Source organism: Vombatus ursinus, unplaced genomic scaffold, assembly GCF_900497805.2.
Source record: "Vombatus ursinus unplaced genomic scaffold, bare-nosed wombat genome assembly UNPS02009132.1, whole genome shotgun sequence".
Lineage (NCBI taxonomy): Eukaryota > Metazoa > Chordata > Mammalia > Diprotodontia > Vombatidae > Vombatus > Vombatus ursinus.
This window is the reverse complement of record NW_020948910.1, coordinates 12,626,459-12,650,708: the sequence shown is the minus strand read 5'-3', so window position 1 is coordinate 12,650,708 and position 24,250 is coordinate 12,626,459. Positions and strand designations below refer to the sequence as shown.

The 24,250-nt window shown below is 37.7% G+C and overlaps 1 protein-coding gene across 1 annotated transcript in view; it reads right to left on the bottom strand.

The window, feature by feature from the left end:
- MAP3K5 (mitogen-activated protein kinase kinase kinase 5) overlaps nucleotides 1–24,250 on the bottom strand; it is a 270,359-nt gene that overhangs the window by 169,786 nt on the left and 76,323 nt on the right. The window contains exons 2-3 of the mRNA XM_027850741.1: nucleotides 14,827–14,966; nucleotides 283–306 (exon numbers count right to left, since the gene is read on the bottom strand). Coding sequence (XP_027706542.1) covers nucleotides 283–306; nucleotides 14,827–14,966 — 164 coding nt within the window. The remainder of the gene's footprint in view (nucleotides 1–282; nucleotides 307–14,826; nucleotides 14,967–24,250) is intronic.

Here is a 24,250-nt window from a genome sequence, read left to right as displayed (position 1 = left end):
TTAATACAAATTAGCATTAAGATAATGTTTCACTCTATTGGGTCAATTTAAAAAAATAAAATGACAATTCTTCTACTGTCCCATAGATAGTGGAAATAGTACTGGAAAACTATTTTTTCAAAACTATTTTTAAATTATTATTTTAAGGGAGTACAAAGCATAGAACAAAAATAGCAATTAAATGTTTATGAAAAAAGAAAAGTTCATTTTTTTCAAAGAATCAACGAGAGAAATTACAAATTTGAAAAAAATATATATATAATATAAAAATAAAATACTCACAGTATTCTTCTGACAAATGATTTCCTGCAAAATAAGAATAATATACATTAAAACAAAAAATAAAGTCAAACATATATTTAACATTTGGCACAGAGATTATACTAAAGTGAAATTTTAAAGGAATCAAAGTACAAAAGGTAACATAAATCCAATCAAAGGTTCTATTAATGTGCAAGACATTCAAGAGAGTATAATTGTTAAAACACACACACACACACACAGACACACACACACTCTCACACACACACACACACACACACACACACACACTTTTCTGTGGACTCCAATGTATTCTGTGACTAATGCTGCCAGGAATAATGCTTTCCTGAGCTCCTGTCCTGCTTCACTAATTTCCTACTACATGTTTCCAACTGGATGTCCTGTAAGCATATTAAACTCAACATTTTCAAAACAGAATTAATTATCCTTCTCACCCCCTCCCCTAAACTTTACCTTTCCTAACTCCTTTGTTTTTGTTGATCAACCACCATCCAGTCAAGGAGGTTCACAACCTCGAAGTCATCTTCAATGAACTCTTCTATATCTCTTTCTCCCATAGCCAATCAGTTGACAAGCATCAACAGTTCCACCTCAGTGACGTATTTTACATCCATCTCTTTCTCTACTAGTTCATCATATCTCATCTGGACACCTGCAATAGCCTCCTCATTGGTCTTCCCACCTCTAGTCTCTTGAATTCCTCCTCCATACACTTGCCAAACTGATATCCCTGACCACGGCACTCCCTTGCTCATGAAAATCCCAATTCATACCATAATAAAATACAATTTTTTTTTGTCATTTAAAGTCCTTTACAAATTGGCTCTGGACTACCTTCTTCTAGAATTTCTGCATATTACTCTCCTTCATTCATTCTACTTTCCAACTAAAATGACCTTTTTGTTGCTCCTTACAAATATCTCTAGAGCTTCATGACTTTACAAATAGGCTGGTTTTTCTGATGCCTAGAATGTACCACTACCTCCTTACTCCTGCTACATAGCATCCCTAACTTCCTTCAAGGCTTAGTTCCAGGGAATAGGTTTATTTATGTATTCAGTATTTTATAATATGTTTATATTCTTTTAAATATATTTGTTATTTATTCAATCATTTGAATAGACTCCAAATACAAAGTCTATTCTGATTCCCACAGTTGCTATTAGCCTCATCCTGCTGTTCCATCCAGAAATTACTTGGTAATTACCTCATTTGTAGGGGCAGTGTGGAGTAATGATTAGAGAGCCAGCCTGAGAACCAGTAAGAGTGAGGTTCAAATCCCTTCTTTGACAAATACTGGCTGTGTGAACTTGTGTAAAACATATAACCTCTCCATGCTCCTGCCAGCTCTCCAAGTCTTATATTCAATGCCTAGCAAGCTTGTGACACACAGCAGGTGCTTAATAAATGCTTCCTGAACATAAGGATAAAACAAGCCCCCATCCCCACTCCAGCTCCAGGTGAAATCCTACTTATGCTCTGAGGCCCACGTTCAATAGAACCTCCTTAATGGAGCCTTCTCTGATCCCCTCCCATATGTAATGTTATTTCTATCCTCTGAACTCCCACAAGACTTTGTTTACAGCTCTGTTAAAGTACTTCTCACCTTCTACTTCATATTATAATTATTCACAGAAATTTTTTTATTCAACTGCTCTCTCCTTAGACATTAAGCTCCTGTGATTCTATAAACACAATACAAAATTAAGGCTTGAAATGTGCATGCAGTAATTAAACTTGAGTTCTACCTTCTGTAAAAAGCCTTTCTCAGTACTCAAAGATGCTAATGGTTTCCTTTCTTGGAGTGCCTTATGTCTATTCTTACGGATCTTGTTTGTTGTTATCCTTTATGCTTGAAGAAGACCAAAATGACATCACTATGTTGGAGTCAAGGTAGAGTGTGTCCTATTGTGGCTGATGAGACTAACACAAGCTCAGGAGGCTCTACCACAGGTTGGGCCCAAATATGAACCTTTGGAATGGAAATAGCTCTAAATTTGCACATCTCATATTTCTTTTGAGCTACTGCAATTCTGCTTTCTTCATAGAGCACAATGCCTTCTTTGATATGGGTTCGCCATGATGGGAGATCCTGTGCCAGTGTCTCCCATGTCTCCCAATGGATTCCAAAGATCTTTGAAGAGAAATGGATCTTGTATGTACCTAGTTATTGGTAGGTTGTTTCCTTCATTACAATGTAATCTGCTTCAGGGCAGGAAAAAAGTAGTCCATGCTCCAGAGCACATCACCAAGACCTCTACTTTCTTTATAGCATCAGCCCTCATCGTAGTACCTGGTACATATTAAACACTTCGTAAATGCTTGTTGATTGACTAAAGGAGTGGGAAAGATACAGAATGAAGGGAAATAGCACTATATTGACCACAGTGACTATAAATAGTAGAAATCTAAGATTTTGTAGAGGTTGGGGTTATTATCCATGAAATATGCTTTATTTTCTCATTAATTTCTCCTGTTTATGAAAATATGCTTATATTTTTCTCCATCCCTCTCTTCCCTCTTCCAATAATATTATCTGGATATATTATCCATATATCCAGAAGAATACGGAAGGATAAGGCACGTGAAGACAAAGTGAAAAGCATAAGATAAAGTATTTGTGGCTCAAGGCCAGTACATTCATCTGGCTAAAAAGAATGTGACAGACAACATCTAGTAAGAGAGAAAGTGGGAAAGAGGCCTTCTAGTCTAATTCCCTCACTTTATATATGAGGAAACTGAAGTACCTGCCAAGGTCACACAGGTAATAAGTGACAGGGGTTATATATCTAAACTCAGGTCCTCTGACTTCCAAGCCAACATTCTTTTTATTGGGCTTCACTGCCCAGTAGAAAGCTCTAAATGTGTGTGAATTTATTTCTATTTCTATACTTCACGGATCCATGATTTAACTTCTGTGGATGCTCCTTCTAAGCTTCAATAGATGATCTTAGTGAAGATCTCTAGCTTAAAAAAAATCCATCACTTGGTAGCTAACCTTCTGTTGATAAGCTTTGCCAAATTTAGCTAGGCTGGCTCTCAGATGACCTATATCATGGAGGCCATACTTGAAACCCTTCCAAGCTGGCAGGTCTATGTTTGGCTGGCACAACCCTTAAGAACCACAGTTATCTCCAGACCACAGTGAGGCAGCAAAGCAGGGCTTCAGATGAAACCTAAACATGTGTTCACATACATGCCACCAGGCTAAATCTTCTGGCTTTTAAAGCCTTTCATCACCTGGTCCAAGTTTCTACCTCTCCAAGTTTTGTTTTGTTTTGTTTGGCTAGGCAATGGGGTTAAGTGACTTGCCCAGGGTCACACAGCTAGTAATTGTTAAGTGTCTGAGGTCACATTTGAACTCAGGTCCTCCTGACTTCAGGACTCATGCTCTATCCACTCCGCCACCTAGCGGCCCCTTCTCCAAGTTTTCTTACATCTTCCTATCCTCTATGTACTTTGAAATCCAACGACATTACCCTCCTTGCTGTTCCTTGCACAAGACACATTCCTTACTCTATGCATTTGCATTAACTGTCTCCCATCTTCCCTCATCTCCATCACCTAACATCCTACCTTGGCTTACTTCAGGCTTCAGCTAAAACCCTTCAGCTAAAAAGTCTGCAAAAGGCTTTTTCCGGTTTTCATGCCTCCCCTTTCTTGTTTGTACATAGCTGTCTCCCCAATTAGATAGTAAGCTCCTTGAGAAGAGGGACTGGGTTTTTTTTTGTTTGCTTTTTTTCCCTTTGTATCCCCAGTGCTTAGTGCAGTACCTGGCATATAGTAGGTCCTTTATAAATACCTGTTGACTTGACTTGATTATAGGTGTGTGTCTATCAATCATACACATGTGTAGGGATATGATATCATTCGTGCTTTCTTCCACCCTGCTGAACACTCTATTATGGCTTAACCATGAAAAACACATAGAACAGGTGGTCTCCCACAGCCATTGCTAGGACAATGCTTTTTATTGGAAGGTAAGAGGTTCCCAGGCTTCCCCAGCACACCATCTAATCTGCCACCACCTCCTGTTGAGGCAGGAACAGCGATGGAAATGGGAGACACAGTAGGTTTGCCAATAAACAGGTGAGTTTAAACCAGTCCTCTGACCTACACATGAGCTCAAATTACTGGCACACCCTGGCAGAAAAAACAATTCCTACTCTAGTTGGTTAAATTTTAACATTTTCCTAAAGAATTACTAGGCTGAATTACTGAATTACATTTTCCTAAAGAATTACTAGGTCCTCTTAGATCTCTCATTTGTCTTCTTCCTGCCATTTTATGTATCATAGAATGAAGAAAGAATATTTAGACAATTTCTATAATAACCTACCAAATCAGAATCAAACTATAGTTAGGTTGGCTTACATTCTGAGGACTTTAAAAGGAAACAAACTGTTCTCTTTGAGGCACAAATAGTTTATTAGAAGTTCATGGGAGTACCTAAGAACGTGGATATTCAGCAGTTCTTCTACTTACTGGGACATAATTAAAAACAGATAACATTCTGGGCATTTTAACTTAGTAGGAAAAAAGTAGTCCATGCTCTAGAGCATGTCACCAAGACCTTAGAAAGAAAGTGTACAAACTGCCCAGGTAGGAAAACAGGGGGAAGTTAATTTGTGCTAATTAACCAGAAAGAAAAGGAGGAGGAAGAAATGAGAAGCATAAATGCTAGGCTTTCCAACACTGAATTGTATAAATAACCTAGAGCTAACTAAAAGATCTCATAAAACCTGTTATCTAACAAGCCTATAAGTGAAAAGATAAAAACAGCATATAGAGGCCACTTCCACAAATAACACAACTTGAGTGGTAGTGAATGAAAATTCATGCGCTGCCATAAAACCTGATTCATTCTCAAAGCATTCTTCCAAGACCTCCTTCCATAAAAGGGATTAGAGTGAGAAACTACATTCAGCCTAAATCAAGGACAGGCATTTATTTATCAAGCAATGTCCATGGGCTAGGCACATGCGCATACAAAGAAAGGAAAGAAATCCTTTCCCAATCCCTCTTATCTAGTGCCTTAACTATTTCATATTTATCCTGTATATTGTTGTTGTTTAGTTGTGTACGACTCTTTGTGGCTTCATGGATCACAGTCTGTGGAATTTTCTTGGCAAAGATACTGGAGTCCTTTGCCTTTTCCTTTTCCAGTAGATTAAGGCAAACGGAGGTTAAGTGACTTGCCCAAGGTCACACAGCTAGCAAGTGTGTGAAGCAAGATTTGAACACAGATCTTCCTGATTCTAGCACTCTATCCACTGAGCCACCTAGCTGCCTCCACCCTGTATATGGTGCACACATGTATGTGCGCGCGTGTGTGTGTGTGTGTTCTCTCTCCCACTTGATTGTGCATTCCTTGAAGGTAGCGGCTGTCTTTTGCCTTTCTTTTTTAATCTTTGGAGCTTAGTGTAGTTTCCAGCACTTAATAGGCACTTAATAAATGTTTATTGATGAACAGAAAGCAATTCCTGCTCTCAAAGAGCTCACAGTCTAATGGGAGGGACAACATGCAAACAGCTACATACAGACAAGCTAAATATAGGATAAATTGGAAATAATCAACAGAGGGAAAGCACTAGAATTTAGAGAGCTTGGAAAGTGCTTCCTCTAGAAGGTTTAATTTTAGCTGAGATTTAAGGGAAGCCAGGAATACCAGGAGTTGGTGATGAGGAAGGAGAGCATGCCAGGCATGGAGGGGCAGTCAGTGTCTTGGACAGGGAACAGCATGGAGGGTGGTGTCATGGGATAGGTAGATGGGGAAAGATTGGAAAGGTAGGAGGGGCCAGTTTGCATCGAGATTTGAACACCAAACAGGATTTTATATTTGATCCTGGCAGTGATAGAGAGCTCCTAATTGACTGTGAAAGGGGGAAGAAGGGTAACATGTTTAGAACTGCAATTTAGGAAGATCATTTTAGCATCTGAGTAAAGGATAAACTGTAATGGGGAGAGAATCAAGGCTACTAACTACTACAATCGTCCAGGCACGAAGCGATGAGGACTTGCATCAGAGTAGCGGCAGTGTCATAGAAGGGGGCATATGCATGAGCTGTTAAAAGGCAGAAATGACAGAACTTGGCAATAAATTGGATAATGGGGTTAGAAAGAGTGAGGTGTCGAAGATGACCCCTGGGTTGCCAGCCTAAGAGAATGTTGGTACCACTGACAGTAATTGGGAAATTAGGAAGAGGGGGAGGGCGTGGGGCAGGAAAGATAACAAGTTCAGTTTTAGACATGTTATGTTTAAGAGGTCTACAGGATATCCACTTTGCTCAATAAGCAGCTGGAGAAGCAAGGCTGCATCTGGGAGAGGTTAGGGCTATAGAAGTAGATCTGAGAAGCATCAACATCCAGATAATAACTGAATCCATGAGAACTGATGAGATCACTGAGGAAAACTGTTATCGAGGAAGAAGAGAAGCCTTAGAATTAGAAGTGAGATGGTTGCTAAAATGATGGGTTACCGGATGTGGACACAACTGCTCTAATCACGATCAAGGGTCAAGAACTAATCCACAAAAACAAGCAATTGTTCCTTAATGTCAAGTATAAAAAAATCAAGCAAATGAGAACCAAAGCCAGCAAAGTAGCTTTCAAAGCAACCGAACGCACAGTGCATCTCATCCTTAATCCCTTTTACTTGGTTTTCGTGCTAATTATATAATTGTGTCTTTACCTGCGTGTCATATAGCGCTTTTCAAACTGGGGCTAGGACAAAAGGATGAAGTAGTTCTAAGAGGTTTAGGAGGGGATTGGGCACCACAGGCAGGGAATTAACAGAGCTTATTACTGAAACAACTTTCTCACTGTGACTGAGTCAGCATCGTCAGTATTCACCTCTTTCTCATAAAAAGCATACGCTCCTCAGTACTCCACATTATTATCCGTTACACACGGGAGAGAGAGCATTCCAGGTTTGGGAGAAGGCCAGTTGAAATGCCCAGAGTCAGAAGAAAAGGGTATCTTGTTTGAGAATCAGCAAGGAGGCCAGGGCCCCTGGATTGTAATAAAGTGTGAGAATACTGGAAAGGCGAAGCGGAGAGGTTATGAAGGGCTGTGAATAGCAAACGGGGCTTTATATTTGATCCTAGAGGTGAAAGAGAGACACTGGAGTTTATTGAGGAGGTGATGTGGCATGGAGAGACCTGAATTTTAGGAAACACCGCTTGGCAGATATACACAGATTGCCCAATTCCAAACCCTTTCTTCTACTTCTGTGATTCTGTAACTGGAGAATCCACCAATACTAAATGGACAGGCCAAATACGTAAGTTCTGTTCTGCAGAGGGCGAGTCTACATTTTCCAAGGTATTCTTTACCTCCTCTTCCTTGTAATTATCTCTTTTCTTTTTTTTTGGAGGGGGGGGTCTAGGCAATTGGGGTTAAGTAACTTGCCTAGGGTTACACAGTTTTGTCAAGTGTCTGAGGTAGAATTTGAACTCAGGACCTCCTGACTCCAGAGCCAGTGCTCTATCCACTATGCCACCTAGCTACCCCAATTATCCCTTTTCTATGAGCAGCTCATAAAGCAAGTAAAAATCTGATCACTTCTACAGTAAATATAATAAAGGAAAGACTGTAAGATAACTACTTGTCAAGTGCTGTTAGAGTAATAACTATTAATACTACTACAATAATTCAAGTAAATTGGCACAGTAGTGACGTTGAGAAAGGAAGTCGAAGCCTGGAAAGCTTGGGGAGTGCAATGAAACACGTGGAGGGTGTGGGCCTGGTGATTATGGAAAGGACCCAATGCTTCTGGGGCGCCATCTGTAGTGAAATCATCATTGTTAAGCTAAAACTTTACACCTCTGGACAAATGAAAATTCTATAAAAAATTAAGTTAAATTCCAATCTGTTCTAGTTGTTTTATTCTGGGCTAAGTATAAAGATGAGGAAACGAGGTGGAAGGTCAAAGACTAAGACAGGTTAGAAAGCATTTCTGTGTAAAAGAACGCTCCAGAATCTGCTTTCTTTCACCAAAGAACAGGCTGAAAATTCAACTGAAGAATGAAGTTGATTCGTAAAATTGCTCTTACTAAGGCCATTCATCTTCTAGAAAAGGCATGATCTTTCACACAGTTTCCTCACTTGTAAAAATGGAGGGTGTTGAATTAAATGTTCTCTAAGCTCACTTATAGCTCTAAATCTATGATCCTATATGAGAACCACAAGCTAGAATTGAGCCCAGGTATTCTAGACCAGTTAAAAGCAACTAGAGGCAGTGGATACAGCACTAGGCCTGAAGTAAGAAAGATCTGAGTTCAAATCCAGTCTCAGACACTTACTAGCTGTGTGGACCTGAGCAAGTCACTTAACCCTTATTTGCTTCAGTTCCTCATCTGTAAAATGGGAACACACCAGAGAAGAAGATGGTCAACCACTCCAGTTATCTTTGCAAACCCCCCCTCCCCCCAAAAAACCAAATGACTCACAAAGAGTCAGACACGACTGAATTGACTGAGAAACGACAACAGCAAATTCTAGACCAGTGGTGTCAACCTCAACAGAAACTGGGTCACTAATCTGTACATAAGGATCCCTGTGACCATACTGACTTGCTTTTAAAATGTAATGTTATCTATATTTTATTGTATTTTTATTTATTTTGTTAAATATTTCCCAATCACATATTAATCTGGTTTGGGCCACACTCTGTCCTAGACTTCAAGCTCAGCATCCTATCCATTAACTCCACTGCCTCAATACCAGACTTTCTCAACCTGAGTGTTCATGAACTTTTTTTCAATCATTTGATAAATATTTCCATATAATTGATTTATTTTGTAATCCTATATATTTTATTTGATGCATTTAAAAACATTATTTTGAGAAGGGCTCCATAAAGTTTAATCAGATTGCATTATACACACACACACAGAGTTAAGAATTACTCCCCTTCTATGCACTAAATGTTAAACATTTTCATTTTTAACACAGTTCAGTATTATAAATTGACATTATTTGCTATCTTGAATTTAATCCAATATGAAGAATATGAGTGTCTTCAATTAATCTCTAGTGACAGAACACTGGACTTAAGTTCTCAATAAAGTGATGTTTAGTTGAAAAAATAACAAAATATAAATAGTATTAGCTAGGCAAAGCAGGTTAAATTTTATAGGAGTCCTGCTCATTAACTGGGCTTGGAGTATTGCTAAGAGCTGTTTGTCTTTAGGATATTAAAAATAGTTCTGTATATTTAGGTTTGTTCTTCCATTTTTTTTTTAACACAAGCCAGACCTCTCTGGGTAATGATTAGAGCAGTCCCCTAGAGTAAAAATGTTAGCCATAGTGTATACAATCTAGTTGATTAGTCAAGGAGTTAGCAGCAGTATAAATAACTGCAGAGAAACTCTGTGAAATCCCTTCTGTTAGTTTTAATGAAGTGACTTTTCATGTAGCACTTGAAAGAAAAAAATACTGCTTGATTTCTTGAGTGAAGAATAATCGAATAGAATTATTATATTTCAGCTCAGATTTATTCACCACAAACCACCACAAAATATTGATCCCCATGCAGAGAAGTAACCTGTGCTGCATTTATATTGTAATGGATGAAAAGAATATGGAATCTATTTAAATGTGGCAAGACAAGATTCAAATGCATTTTCTCACTATATATACTACTCTCTCTAACCCCTACTATAGCTTATTAAGAAAAAGAGACTAAAATATCTTGGAATTCATTAGTTAATAATTTTATGTATGTCATCCTCATTGACAGAAGAGATACAAAGGCATTTCTTGAAATTTATGGGTGTCTGATGATAGGAAGAGAGGGGGAAACCAGAGGGACAGCAATTACTCTTCCCCCTTAATACTCAAAGAAGGTCAAATGGAGAGTCATAAGGGGGTTGAAATTTAAACCTTAAACTGTTCTGTGTAACAAAAAAAAAGACTTAATAGTATAACTACCTCACTCCTATAGAAGCCACTAGATTACAATCTCTCTTATAAATGCCTGCACCCATTGTTTCTTATTATCAAATGCTCCTTTTGCACCTCATTTCATTAATATCCAGTTTCCAGCCTTCCTCTCCAAAATTTGACCTAATTTACATATTGGGGAAAACAAAGGGAAAAAAATTCTATCACTTTTCCCTTCTCAACAAAGTAGAAACCCTGGTTACTCTCCAAACTAATCTGTCATTTTCCCCTCTTTACTTCTTCCTTCTATAACCTATTGCCATTCCACAATGGCTTCCCCACTCCTTTTGGTAGAAGGCAAATAACATAAGAGAGCACTCAGGAGGTTTGTATAACGAAAAATTTAATAAACTACTGTAATAGTACAATACGAAAATGATTCTCCCATAACATCAACTTGTCTTCACACTGTTTAACAATCTGTTTTCAGAGTTAAAAAAACAAACCCACATGACGTGACTCAATTCAACAAATATTTATTAAGTGCCTACTATGTGCCAGGCACTGTGATGACAAAGATTAACCCCTCCTCCCCAATACAACAGTCTATAAAATAGCACTTTTGGCTTTAGAAGATGAATGTAAACTATCTGTTAAAGGCAGTAACTCCTTAATTCAAAACTGATGAGATCCAATTACTATTCAACTAAATTGTCCTAATTTTAAACATGCTTCTGAGGTGAATTTTGTACACACCCATATATATCTCTTTATGGTCCTGTTAATGGTTCTTCAGGAACTTGCAAATGGTTTCTTTTTTTTTTGTTTCCTTTTAAAAAATGCCAACTCCTCTGTGCATTTCCTCAGGGATTTTGCTGACACTGAGAATCTTTTCCTCTTCAGCACCAACCAGTGGGTCAAAATGATACCAGCTCAGTCTAGTTACATACATTCTAGGCTGTTCAGTAATCATCATATGTAAGACCGGATATATACTATGGTAACGTTGAAGCCTGTGGTTCTAATTCTGTCCTTGCCCTCATGAGAAGAGACAGTTGATGTTTTGGTCTGTCTTTCCCATATTTTTAGTTTAACCATATCCTGTCAATAAAATGCTGGTCTTCTTTTCAGATCTCTTTGTAGTTCTGTAACCTACCACTAGATGGAAAGAAAAGAAAAAGCCAGTCTATACCCAAATATGGTAAAAATAAAAATAAGACTTTTTCTCAGAAGGAGAGCACCCTAGGGGTTGGGGAATGGGGGTGGGGAGGTGGGGAACTCTTCTAAATTATCAGCATGTTACTAAAACTCTCTCTGGTCAGGAACTTTAAAAGGGTAGAGGGACACCCTTTTTCATAACTAATCACACCTGATCAATACTGAACTGAATCACTGAGAAATCCAACTGATGAGAAAGTGAATATATCAGTGGGAGTAAAAAAAGAAGGGGAAAGATAAGAAAGGGTAGAAGTTAAGGCAGAAAAAGGAATACGAGTGTGCCCAGGTTCATACAGCTACTAAGTGTATGACAAGTCAGGCCAAATTTGAACTCAGGTCCTTCTGACTCCAGGTCTAATGTGCTACTATACTACCTAGGTCAAGCCACAAAACAAAAATGACACTAAAACCTTTCCTAATCGCTCTTAATTTTAGTGCCTTCCTTGTGTTAAGTATTTCCTATTTATCCTGTATGTGGCTTTTTTGTGCCTATGTGCGGTCTCCCCCATCATACCATGAGATTTTTTTTTCAGCTAGGCAATGGAGTTAAATGACTTGCCCAGGGTCACACAGCTAGTAAGTTTTTTTTTTAATGTGTCTGAGGCCAGATTTGAACTCAGGTCCTCCTGAATCCAGGGCCTCCATCCACTCTACCAGCTCTATCCACTGCGCCGGCTAGCTGCCCCTATACCATGAGATTCTTAAGGGCAAAGACTGCCTTTTGACTTTTTTGTATCTCCAGTGCTTACCACAGTGCCCAGCACATAGTAGGCACTTAATAAATGCTTGCTGACTGACTAACTCAAAGGTTCTGAATAGATTTAGCCTTTATATAGGCATTTATTAGTGCAGACAAAGTTATAAGGTAATAATAACCTAGACTTTTTTGGGGGACTTAAGATGTAGCAGTCTTTGTGAAAACATTAAGTAGTTCCATGAGGATCAGTTCAAATTTGCTCAGAGTTGATGGTAATGGTCATGCCAAGCCTGATATCTCATAATGGCTGAGATCTCATAATTTTTGAGAAACTGCTAAAGCAATTAGATGGTACAGTGGATAGAGAGCTGCTGGACCTAGAGCCAGGAACACTTATGTTCAAATCCAATCTCAGACATTTACTAGCTGTGGGACCCTAGACAAGTCATTCAATCTCCGTCAGCTTCAGTTTCATCATCTGTCAAATGGGGATAATAACAGCATCTACTTCTCGGAACTGCTGTGAGCTTAAAATGAGATAATACTTGTAAAGCACTTTGCAAACCTTAAAGTGCTGGTTGTTTGTCCTTCATTTTCATATAGGATTAATGACATTATGGGAATGGGGGTGTATGTAGGGGAGCCAAGGATGTCCTGACTTGTGTCAAGATTTAAGTGAGGCAGAGTTGCACAAAGTCATCAGCCTCACTCTCTCTCCCACAGTCATCAAAGTCCAGCAGTAAAACAAAAGTCAAGACAACTGGTGATGGTCTAGGATGCAGTGGATGACCTTGGCATCTTTGCTATCTGACCAAGCATTTATAAAGTGCTATATATAAGTGCTAGTTATTATTATTATTATTATTATTGTTAATTATTATTATTGGGAGCAGCTAGGTGGCACAGTGGATAAAGTGCCAGTCCTGGAGCCAGAAAGACTCATCTTCCTGAGTTCAAATCTGGCCTCACATATTTACTAGCCTTGTAAGTCACTTAACCCTGTTTGCCTTAGTTTCCTCATCTGTAGAAATGAGCTGGAGAAGGAAACGGCAAACCTCTCCAGTATCTTTGCCAAGAAAACCCCAAATTGGGTCATAAAGAGTCAGAGACGACTCAACTGAACAACAACAACAACAGCATTGTGCCAAGTGCTGGAAACATAAAGAAAGAAAGCAAAAACGGTTGCTTCTCTTAGAACGCTCACTTTCTAATGGAGACTGGGGTAAACAACAGACAACCAAGATAGACATAGATACATGCAACTATATATATAAACACACACAGGGAAAAGAGGAGATAATCTCAGAGGAAAGACACTGGCATGTAGGACTTAGCTCTTGAAGAGTTGGACATGGCTGAAAAATGATTGAACAACAACAAACATTACCATTATTATTATTAATCAACAAACATTTGTGAAGCATTTACTATGTACCAGGCATTGTGCTAAAGAGCAGGAATACAAAGAAAGGCAAAAATAATTCTTGCCCTGCTCTCAAGGAGTTCACAGTCTAATGGGACATGCAACATGTAAATAATTAAATATATTCAAGATATACAGAGGAGAGGAGAGGTAATCTCAGAAGGGATGACAGTAGCAACTGGAGGACTCAGAAAGGCCTCTTGCAGAAGGTGGAATTTAAGAAAATGAAGAGGAGGAGGTGAGAAGGAAGAGCCTTCTAGGCCTCCAGATAGAAGATGAACAGTAAGGGAGTAAGAACAGCAAGGAGGTCAGTGTAACCAGACTGCAGAGTGCATGGAGAGGAATAAAGAGCTTTAATTGCCAAACAGAGGATTTTATATTTGATTCTGGAAGTAATAAGGAGACAATGAAGTTTATTGTGGAACGTTTAGGGAGGGGAAGACCCATGCTTTGGGAAAATCACTCTGCTAGCTGAGTGTAAGAAGGACTGGAGAGAGGAGAGATTTGAGACCAGGATACCAATTTGAAGGCTCTTTCTTGCCATATTCCAGGCACAAGGTGATGAGGTGGTGGCTATGTGAGTAGAGCTAAGAGGATATGTGTGAGAGTTGTTGTGAAGATGAACACAATGAGACTTAACAATAGACTAGATATTCAGGGTGAATGACAAATGCGATCCATCTTGGGAAAAGCATAGGAGGATGCACTGGAAGAAAGGAACTGGCCTTCTATTGATCATCTTCCTTTACTGGGTTGCCGACACATAGTATAAGTAGGCCAGTGTCTAGATTAATAGGAGGCAGTTGTTAATTCAGCGTCTGTACAAGTCTAAGAGATACAACCTGGATTACATCCCCCTGTAAGCAGCTATGTCAAATTCATCATGATTCACATGTTATCCAATTGTTGATAAAAATTTCCATCCAGAGGAAAATAAGTCTTTCAATGGGAAGTATTATTAGCTAGATCAGATGTACCAAATGAAGGCCTCATTAGTGACCTTATATTTGGACTGAAATTTTCTCTATCCAACCAGCTTTTCTTTTTCATTAAATCTCTTAATGAATTCTTTGAGCAAAATCTTCTTTAGGTTATATCACTCATTGGCCCTAAGGACTCCATTCTAGATTTTAATATTTCTAGCCATCAGACTTGTCTATTGGATAGCCATATGAAACTAATACAAATAACTAACAATGTCTGCCTTAATATCGCACTGACAAAATCATGATTTTCACATACATCAAAATGGCTGAGGTTTGGTGGGAAAGATATGTCCCAGTGAAATGCAAGGTATATAAACACTGAAATAGAGATGTACCTTCAATGACTGAAGAGAATCTGAATTGGTATCACAGTAGAGGATGATATTGTTGGCCATGCTGAAGCTCTCCCTCACCCCAAGATGGTAAAACAAGGAAGGTTGACGGAAAGCATCACTCATCTCGACCACAGCGATATCTGAAAACAGAAAACAGATGAGCCACACAGTCTTGACAAGGGTTGGCATTAAATCATGCCTCACTAGCAGTTTCAACAACTTAGTATTTCAAAGAGGAAATGAAGAAATGATAGGGATTTCCCCCTTTCCTTTATCTCTGAACTTTGAATGCAAAATTCTATCAGGAAGTGGTTACCCATTTCTTCAACATGCCTCCATTTCTTAAACAAGAAAATGGTCACATATCACTGAAAAACAAATAACAGGTAATGGTAGAAAATGAGTACAAATTATCTTTTAGGGACAATCCAATGAAAAACAATCAAATGTTATGTGATGAAAGGCAATGCCAAAACATTGCACAAAGAAATTATTGCAGAGTAGGGAAGATGGATCATTTTGGAAGCCATTTCACGGATGCAATGATGAAGTTAAAGCTAGCTCCAGTGATTGAGAAACAAATATGTAAAATAGAGGTTAAAACTATGGCTGTGCAAACACTAGGCAAGAAGAATTGCAAGTTTACAAAAGCAAAAAAAAAGTGATTAAAAAGACTAATTGCATTGTTTTCCAATTGGAATTTAGAGGGGTTTTCTTTCTAAAAGGCAGATACGGAGTTTTCTTCTAGGGTCTGCAACATTCCTATGTTGAAAATTAACACTAGAGAAATGACTCATTTTAATTTTAACCACACTCACCATCTGTCTCTTGCACCTACTTTATTTCTTCTTCCCACTGATATCAACCCCTCAGAGTCCATCAAAATGTTTAAAAGTAAGAGACAACACAAAACAGTGGCTTAAAAAAATCTAGTAAAATACTAGCTGATGAAAAATAAGTGACAAAAGCAAAGAAAAACACAAACAATAAAAGCAAGAATAGTTGAAAAAAAACAAGAAGAGGGTTATTTCCCAAGAAGTAATATTTAGAATTTTATGCAAAATTGAGACTTAAAATGCAGAGGGGGATGTTTCTGATTAATCAGGATGACTGGGCTCTTAAAATAATCTGACAAAGAAAGACAGAAAAGTATATTCATTAGCTTGGTGTTTCCAAAGTCAATCTGACAAAAAATAATGACAGAAAAGTGTATTCATTAGTTTGGTACTTCCAAAGCGTGAGACAGAGATATACTTTTTCTAAATGCTATATGACATCTAGAATACCAATGAAACTCAGCTGCTTATATTTATAATGAAAACAACAACAACCCAGAGATATACAGTAACTCAAGAATCAATTCTATCTGTTACCAATTCAGAAAAGACATTAATTCTGATTAATTCTTTTGAAAAAGGGGTATTTTGCTGGCTTTCTTAAAGGAATGTCATGGCATCAGCCATATGGGTGCTTACTGCTACCTTTTCCAATATATTTTAAGAAGTCATGGAATGAAATAAATTGCTGCATATGACATGAGTCTTTCTAAAACCAGAATGAAGCTCTGCAAACATTTATCAAAATATTTGTTTACCACTCTAAATAGAATTGCACTGTGAACAAAACGATATATTCAGAAGCTCTTTGGCAAATAAAGTTGACTAATATCAGCATAAGTGAAAAATTTGTACAACACCTTAATCCAAAAATTCCCTATTCTCTAATATTACTGCCTTCTTTTTATGGGGAGAGGGATGGAGGGGCCGACACAGCTAGGTGGCACAGAGAGCAGGGCCTAAAATCAGGAAGGCGTGAGTTTAATTCACACACACTAGCTATGTGACTCTGGGCAACTAACTTGATATCTGTTTGCCTCAGTTTCCTCAAGTGTAAATAATAATAATAGTAATAGGATTGTTGTAAGGATCAAATGATATAATAATTGTAGAGCACTTAGCATAGTACCTGGCACATAGTAATGCTATATAATGCTAGTTATTATTAGCTATCATTATTTAAGGACAGCGGGGTGATAAAGTGCAGAGAGCCCAGGGCCTAGAGTCAGGAAGACCCAAGTTTAAAACTAGCCTCAGACTCTCACTAGCTGTGTGACACTGGGCAAGTCACTTAATCTTGTTTGCCTCAGTTTCCTCATCTGTCAAATGAGTTCAAGGAGATGGCAAACCACTCCAGTATTTTTGCCAAGAAAACCCCAAATGCAATCACAAAGAGTCAGACGTGACTGAAACGACTGAGCAACAATAAATTATTATTTAAATAATACAATCTTTTAGAATAAAAGTATTGACAAAACCGACCCTCAACTTTAAGTATCACAAATGAAAAAGAACCTCATCCTCTGTAGGCAGAACTAGTTAGCGAAGCTCCCTAATTTAATTTACTACCTTCCAGTGCAGTTTCTTCCATTGGTTTGCTTTCGGGTCTCAGACAAGTAAGTGCCATTTCCCTGTGTCCATTCCCACGTCTCTAATTTTATATCTATGGAATAAGTTTAATGAAATTACCTGTATCATAGGGCTACTGTGAAAACATGATCCTAAGGCACATTAGAATGCAAAGAAGTGTACAATCTTATGTATGGGATTTATGTAAAGCACTTTCCAAACTTTAGAGCACTATATAAATGTCAGTTATCATTATTATTACATTTAAGTCACTTCACTTTGACCTAATCCAAACACTCCATTTATTTCCAATATAGTTTAAGATTGTCTTTTGTGTCTTCCTATAATTCAGCAGTAGACTCCTTTATAATTCCTCTCCTGCTTTCTACTTAACATTTTATAATGTTCCTTCATTTAATCTAACTATTAACAATACCAAACCTCCTTTATGCAACTGTTTGCTCCACTTAACTTCAGCCTCATTATCTCTCAGTGTTTTATATCTCAGTGAAAGAGATTTTTTTCATGGCCTTCTCATTTTATCCCTCTTTTTTTGTTTCTAGAAGGACCAGAATTTAAGAATACCTTTAAGAACCAAACTACATCAATTGATACAATGGATATTTTTTTTATCCATAAGGCAAAGAAAATGGTGATAGGATGAAAAATTTTCATTTCAGAGTAAAATTATAATAAATTTTTTTGTATCAATTGATGCTCCTGGTCAATTTTCACTGAAATTGGATTCCAAGATGTCTGGAAGAAAAGGCAACAATATACCAGTAAATTTCTCTGCACAATATGCCAATAGGAAAGTAAGGTTTGCAATCAATGCATTTGTTTTTCAAACATCAATAGCACGTGTGTGTGTGTGTGTGTGTGTGTGTGTGTAATAGTGCATAGAAAAGATACCCATAAAAAAGCTATTTATGCACCAAAACCAAAATACTTTCTATGCTTAGTATAAAAATTTTAACTTTTCAGGTACCATTATTGGCAAAACTGACATTTCCAGTTTAGAGCTGTCCATATAGTCTGGAAGCATATATTAAGACTCCTATATATCCCAAGGAAAGTCTAGTGGCAATCCTAACCTCCATAATTGATACTCTCAGAGCAGAGGTATCAAACACATGCCTTGGACAATGACATGTGATTTGGGCAACTCAAACATGGTCTTAACCAAATAAAAATGTAATTGGAAAATATGTAACAAAAGAAATAAAAATACAACAAAATACATATAACATCACATTTTAAAAATTAAATTAATATGCCATTGGTAAGGATTGTTATGTATACATTAGTGATCCTTGTTTCCATTTAAGTTTGACACTACTATCTTAGGGAGCTTGCTAGGGCAGGGAGAGGTTAAATGACTTACCCAAGATCACAAAGACCGTAAGAGTCAACACGTGAACACAGGTCTTCCTGACTCCACAGCTAACCTATCCACCACACCATGCTGCCTTTCACTTGTACATCTGTCTTTGATTTTCACCTTGGGCAATGCTACTGTTTCTCTTGCCCTGGGTTTAGTAAATGATCAATGAAGTATAAAATTAGGCTCTCTAGATAAGCACTTAGGGCATAATAAACCCTTAAAAGCAAATAATGCAAAACTGTAGTGACTAATTGCAACTTAGTCATAAAATGTCAGCTATGGGGACCCTTGACTCAGTCCTCTGCTTCATTTTTTTTTTTACTTCACAGTACACATCTGTTACAAGTAACTATTTCTAACCAGCTACAGCTGACTTCCTTTTTAATCAACGGAATCATATCTCCAGGAACATAAGCACTGATTTATAATCTCAAGAGTCAAAATGTCTGGATCAAGGGTTACAATTAGTATGACTCAGGACAACGTCCCACAATCTGATATAATGAAAAGGTTGCTGGATCTAATGTTAACAGACCTAGATTTGAATCCCAGTTCTACCAGCTATAATCATACACCAGACATCTCCCAAATCACTTTCCTTTTAGAAATGATGGTGTAACAGGAATACGTGGGTGACCTTGAACAAGTCACTTCCTTCTCAGAGCCTCCATTTCATCATCTACAAAATTGGAGATGACCACTGAAGTCTCTTCTCTTGTAGCATCTGAGTCCATTACCTATAAAATGCTGAAACTGACATCCAGAACCTTCATCAATACCAAGTTAAGAGTATACTGTGTGTGGCTCAGCTGATGCCAGTATCATATCTGAATCCCCTATAATCCCAAATGCCTTTGCCCACACAGGAAAATTATAAGGTCTGTTGTTTCAGTAAAAGAGGAGCTCCCAAGAATGTGAACTCCCTCCATCAATGCAAATGATCCCTGCCTTTGCAGGTTCACTCTGGAGACCTGCCTGAAGCACAGAGAAGTTAAGTGATTTGACCAAGGACACAGAGCTAATGTCACAGGTAGGCTATGAGCCTTTGTTCCCAAGTGCATTTAATAACTGTTGAACTGAATTCTCTTGATCACAAGATGCAAAGAGCAGAAGTGTGTGAATGAACTAAGGATAAGTGATCCTTAGAAATCTTATAGCTGACATAGATTTGCTAATATGCATTTAATCAATCATCAAAGGACTTAATGAAGATGGATGGGTAGAGGCACATATTCTAAAATGTATCTAAACTCCATCCATTAAATTCAAACAAAAAAGAAATAGACGTGGCAGGATAGAAGCTTGCACATTTGGGGTGATCAGGTAATCCTAATATCTTACATTTGTATAGCACTTTATGATTTTCAAAAAGCATTTAGTCAGTCAATAAACATTTATTAAATGCCTTATATGTACTATAAGCACTGCAATAAGTGCTAGGGCACATTCATATACATTATCTCATTTTAGTTCTTGCATCAACCCTGTGATTAAAGCAAAGTGGAGATTAACATCACCATTCTACAAATGACGGAAGGGAAAATTTTGAAAAGTTAAATGGCTTATCCAAAGTCACACAGGTGACAAGGGGTAGAAGTGGAACTGGTCCCGACGTCTCCGATTCCTAGGAGCCTTTGACTTCACCTGTGGTGTCAAACTCAAATAGAAACAGGGGCCAATAAATTGTACATAAGGACCTAAGTAGGTACACATCTTGACTTAGAAAGCCAGATATTAAAATTATCTATGTTTTATTGTATTTTCATTTATTTTGTTAAATATTTCCCAATTATCTTTTAATCTGGTTTGGGGCATGTGTTTGACCCCTCTGGATTACACCATATAAAATCTTTACTAGCAAAACTAAACAAATACATGCCTTTTGGGAAGCAGAGAGATCAGTAGCATCATTTTTTATACAGAGGAATTGTAGAACATATAAGAGGCCCAGGGGAAAAACTAATGGAATTGGAGTCAGAAGACCAGTACTCAAATGGAAGCTCTGTCACTACCTTCATGACCTTGGGTATATCACTTAACCTCAGTCTTAGTTTCCTCACTTGTAAAATGAGAGTACCGAACTAGACACCTAAGGTTCCTTCCAAATTGCAATATATGACCCTTTGCCACAACTGTAACTCAAGTCCTAAGAGTTTTTTTCAAGTGAATCTCTTCTTCTAGGGATATTCTACCTGATGAATACATAAGTCATATAGATTCATTCATATTGTGCTTATTATTAGCAAGACACTGTCCTAGGTGCTGAGGAAGAGACAGATGCAACACAGGTCATTCCGTCAAGGAGTTTATGATCTGATTGTGGAAGGGGAGATATGATACTAGGGAGAGTGAGATGAGAGAACCAGAAAAGAACAGGCAAAGTGCTATGAAAAATATGAGAAAACACCACTTTCTAAAATATGTATAGCAGCTCTCTTTGTGGTGGCAAAGAACTGGAAATTGAGGGGATGCCAGTCAATTGGGGAATGGCTGAACAATTGTGGAATATGATCGCAATAGAATACTATGGTGTTATAAGAAATGATGAGCTTGAAGATGTTAGAAAAACATGGATAGACTTGCACAAAATAATGAAGAACAAAATGAGAAGAACCGAGAAAATGTTGTATACAGTAACAGCGATACTGTTTTATGAACAACTTTGAGTGACTAAGTAATTTTATTTATTATAAATACCCAAATTAACTACAAAGGACCTCTGAAGGAAGATGCTATCTGCATCCAGAAAAAGAACAGATGAATAGAAGTACATATAGAATGAGTTTACATACACACACACACACACACACATACATATTTGTGTCTAATATTAGCCATCTCCAGGGCAAGGGGGAAGGAAAAAAAGAAAGTTATATGATAATTTTAGTATATACTTAAAAGAAATAGCAAGTTATACATAACAGACTTGTGGTTTCATGTGCAATCATCTTTTTTTTCTATTCTACTATGTTATGGAAATGCTTGTTTTATTTCTTAAGTTCAGAATAAAATAAGTAAAATTAAAAATAAATTTAAAAAGAAGACCCCACTTTCAAGATTAAGGACAGGTGGGAGTGAATTATGTCAGCAAAGATATCATGGGAAGACTTCACAGAAGGTTGCATTTGGATCAGACCTTGAAGAAAGGGAAGTACTCAACAGACAGGCCCAAAAGCATTCCCCACAGTACCTGTTCTATACCTTTTTTATTTCTGTTAGCTCTGAGCCCTACTTCTTTCCCTTAATTTTAGTTGTTTGCCTTCCTTTCTTCTTTACAAAAAAACCCCAAACAAAAACAAAAACAAGACTTTCCAATGTGTGCCATTTCAATTCCCATCTTTCCACAACTGAAATCTCCCTGGACATTTTCATCCATATTCTCTTGTCTTAAATATATTAGTAAGCTTTTTCTCTTTCATTGCTAAACTTCTGCAAGACTACACTCCTTATCTTTAGTTCCTTACTCCCTATTTATTACCATTCTTATGACATGGTTTTTGCCCCACCACTGTGCTGAAACTCTGTTGAAGGTCATCAGTGGCCTCCTTATGGTGAAATACAATGACCTTTTCTTAGTCTTCCTTCTCTTTCTACACTATGTGACACTGTTGACCAACTCCTGCTTCTTTGTCTTTCCTTGGCTTCTGTGCCAATGCATTCCCCATGTACCTTTCTCTGACTCCTCTTTATTATTTAAAAAAAATTATTAGGGTGTTTTGTTTTTTGGTGAGGCAACCGGGGTTAAGTGACTTGCCTACAGTCACACAGCTAGTGAGTGTTATGTATCTGAGGCTGGATTTGAACTCAGGTCCTCCTGACTCCAGGGCCGGTACTCTATCCACTGAGCCACTTAGCTCACTAACACTATTAGGGTGTTTTTTACTTGCATTACAAACATTTACAGATTACCCACCCCCTACTTCATGTGACAAAGTAAAACAATTAGGTAAAACTAACGATATAGTGACTTCACCTGAAAGTATCCACATCTGTAACATACAAACTCCACCTTTCTAATTTTAACTTTTTTTTTAATTAACAGAAATCTATTTTCCCCCTCCCACCTTCTACCCCACTAAAAAAAAAGAGAAAAGAGAAATTAATTCCTTCTCTCAAACATGCAGTCAAGCAAAATACATTCCATCAATAGCTATATACAGTCCCTCTAACATTATCAAATTCCCATTATGTCATCTGATGATCCATCCAATCTGATGGATGTTAGGTGAAACAACAGAATTTCTTTGAGGTCCTTTTCTTCCTCCCATCTCCTAAATTAAAGGGCTCACAAAAGCTTATTAAACTCAAATTCTCTTCTATTCTCTCTCTATTCTCTCACTTCATCTAATCTCACAATTTCAGTTGTCTTGTCTACAAAAAGGACTCCAAAAATCTATACCACCAACCGCAATATCTTCCCTGAATTTCAGTCTCCCATTCCCAACTGCCTTCTACAACTATCTCCATCTGGATGGCCTACTGATATCTTAAAATCAGCCGATGTTAGAAACCACCCACTCCAATCCCCTTGTTTTACATAGGAGATAACTTCCCCCAATAGAACTGTCCCTAAGAAAAACAGACAGAACAAGGCAATGCATTAACCATATCTGTCAGCATAAGCAACATTCTGCAGCCATATCTAGAGTCCACCTCTCTGGCAAGAAAAGAGAAATATGTTTCATCATCAGTCCTCTGGAATCAAAACTTGTCATTACATTAATCTAAATTGTTTTTGTGTTGCTATACTTTGTGCTATTGGGCCATTAAGTATATAGTCCTCTTGGTGATGCTTTCTTTGCTGTGGGTCAGTTCACACATGTCTTCACAAGTTTCTCTTATATTCACAATTTCTTATAGTGCAGTGATACTCTGTTACATTAAAAAAAATCACAACTTGTTTCGCTATTCCCCAATTAATGGGTATCCATTTAGTTTATCATTTAGTTGGGGTTTTTTTAATACCACAGAAAGGGCTGCTATGAATATTCTAGCACATTTGGGAACTTTTTCTGTGTTCGACCTTCTTGTGGTCAATGCTAAGTAGCAGTAAAGATGGGTCAAAAGATAGAAATATTTTAGTCACTTTTCTGGAATAATTTCAAATTGTTTATCAAAGTGGTAGGTTTACCACCAATTCACAGGTCCACCAACATGTAGGAGTATGCCGATCTTCCCATAGCTCTTCTGACACAGATTATTTCTTTCTTTTATCAGCTGCCAAGTTAATTTTCCTTGTGCTATCTAGCACACCGAGTAGTAGATCCTCTTGAGGATTTATGGGAAATCACAGATAAAGAGCAGCTAGGTGGCTCAGTGGATAGAGTGCCAGCCCTGGAATCAGGAGGACCCTAGTTCAAATCTGACTTCAGACACTTACTAAGCTGTGTGACTCTGGGCAAATCTCTGTATTTTCAGTGCTTAGGATAGTGCCTGTCACATAGGCGGTACTTAATAAAGGCTTACTGATTGATTGGAAAAACAGTCAAAGGCTTTTACTGTCACTAGACAGGCTAAAGTTTTAAACTTAATTTATTTGATTTTTGAACAGTAGAGTGACATAATGAGTTATGTATTTCAACAGATCTTTGATTTCTCCAATGTGAGTATCCCCTCCTTGGTTCAGATCACAAAC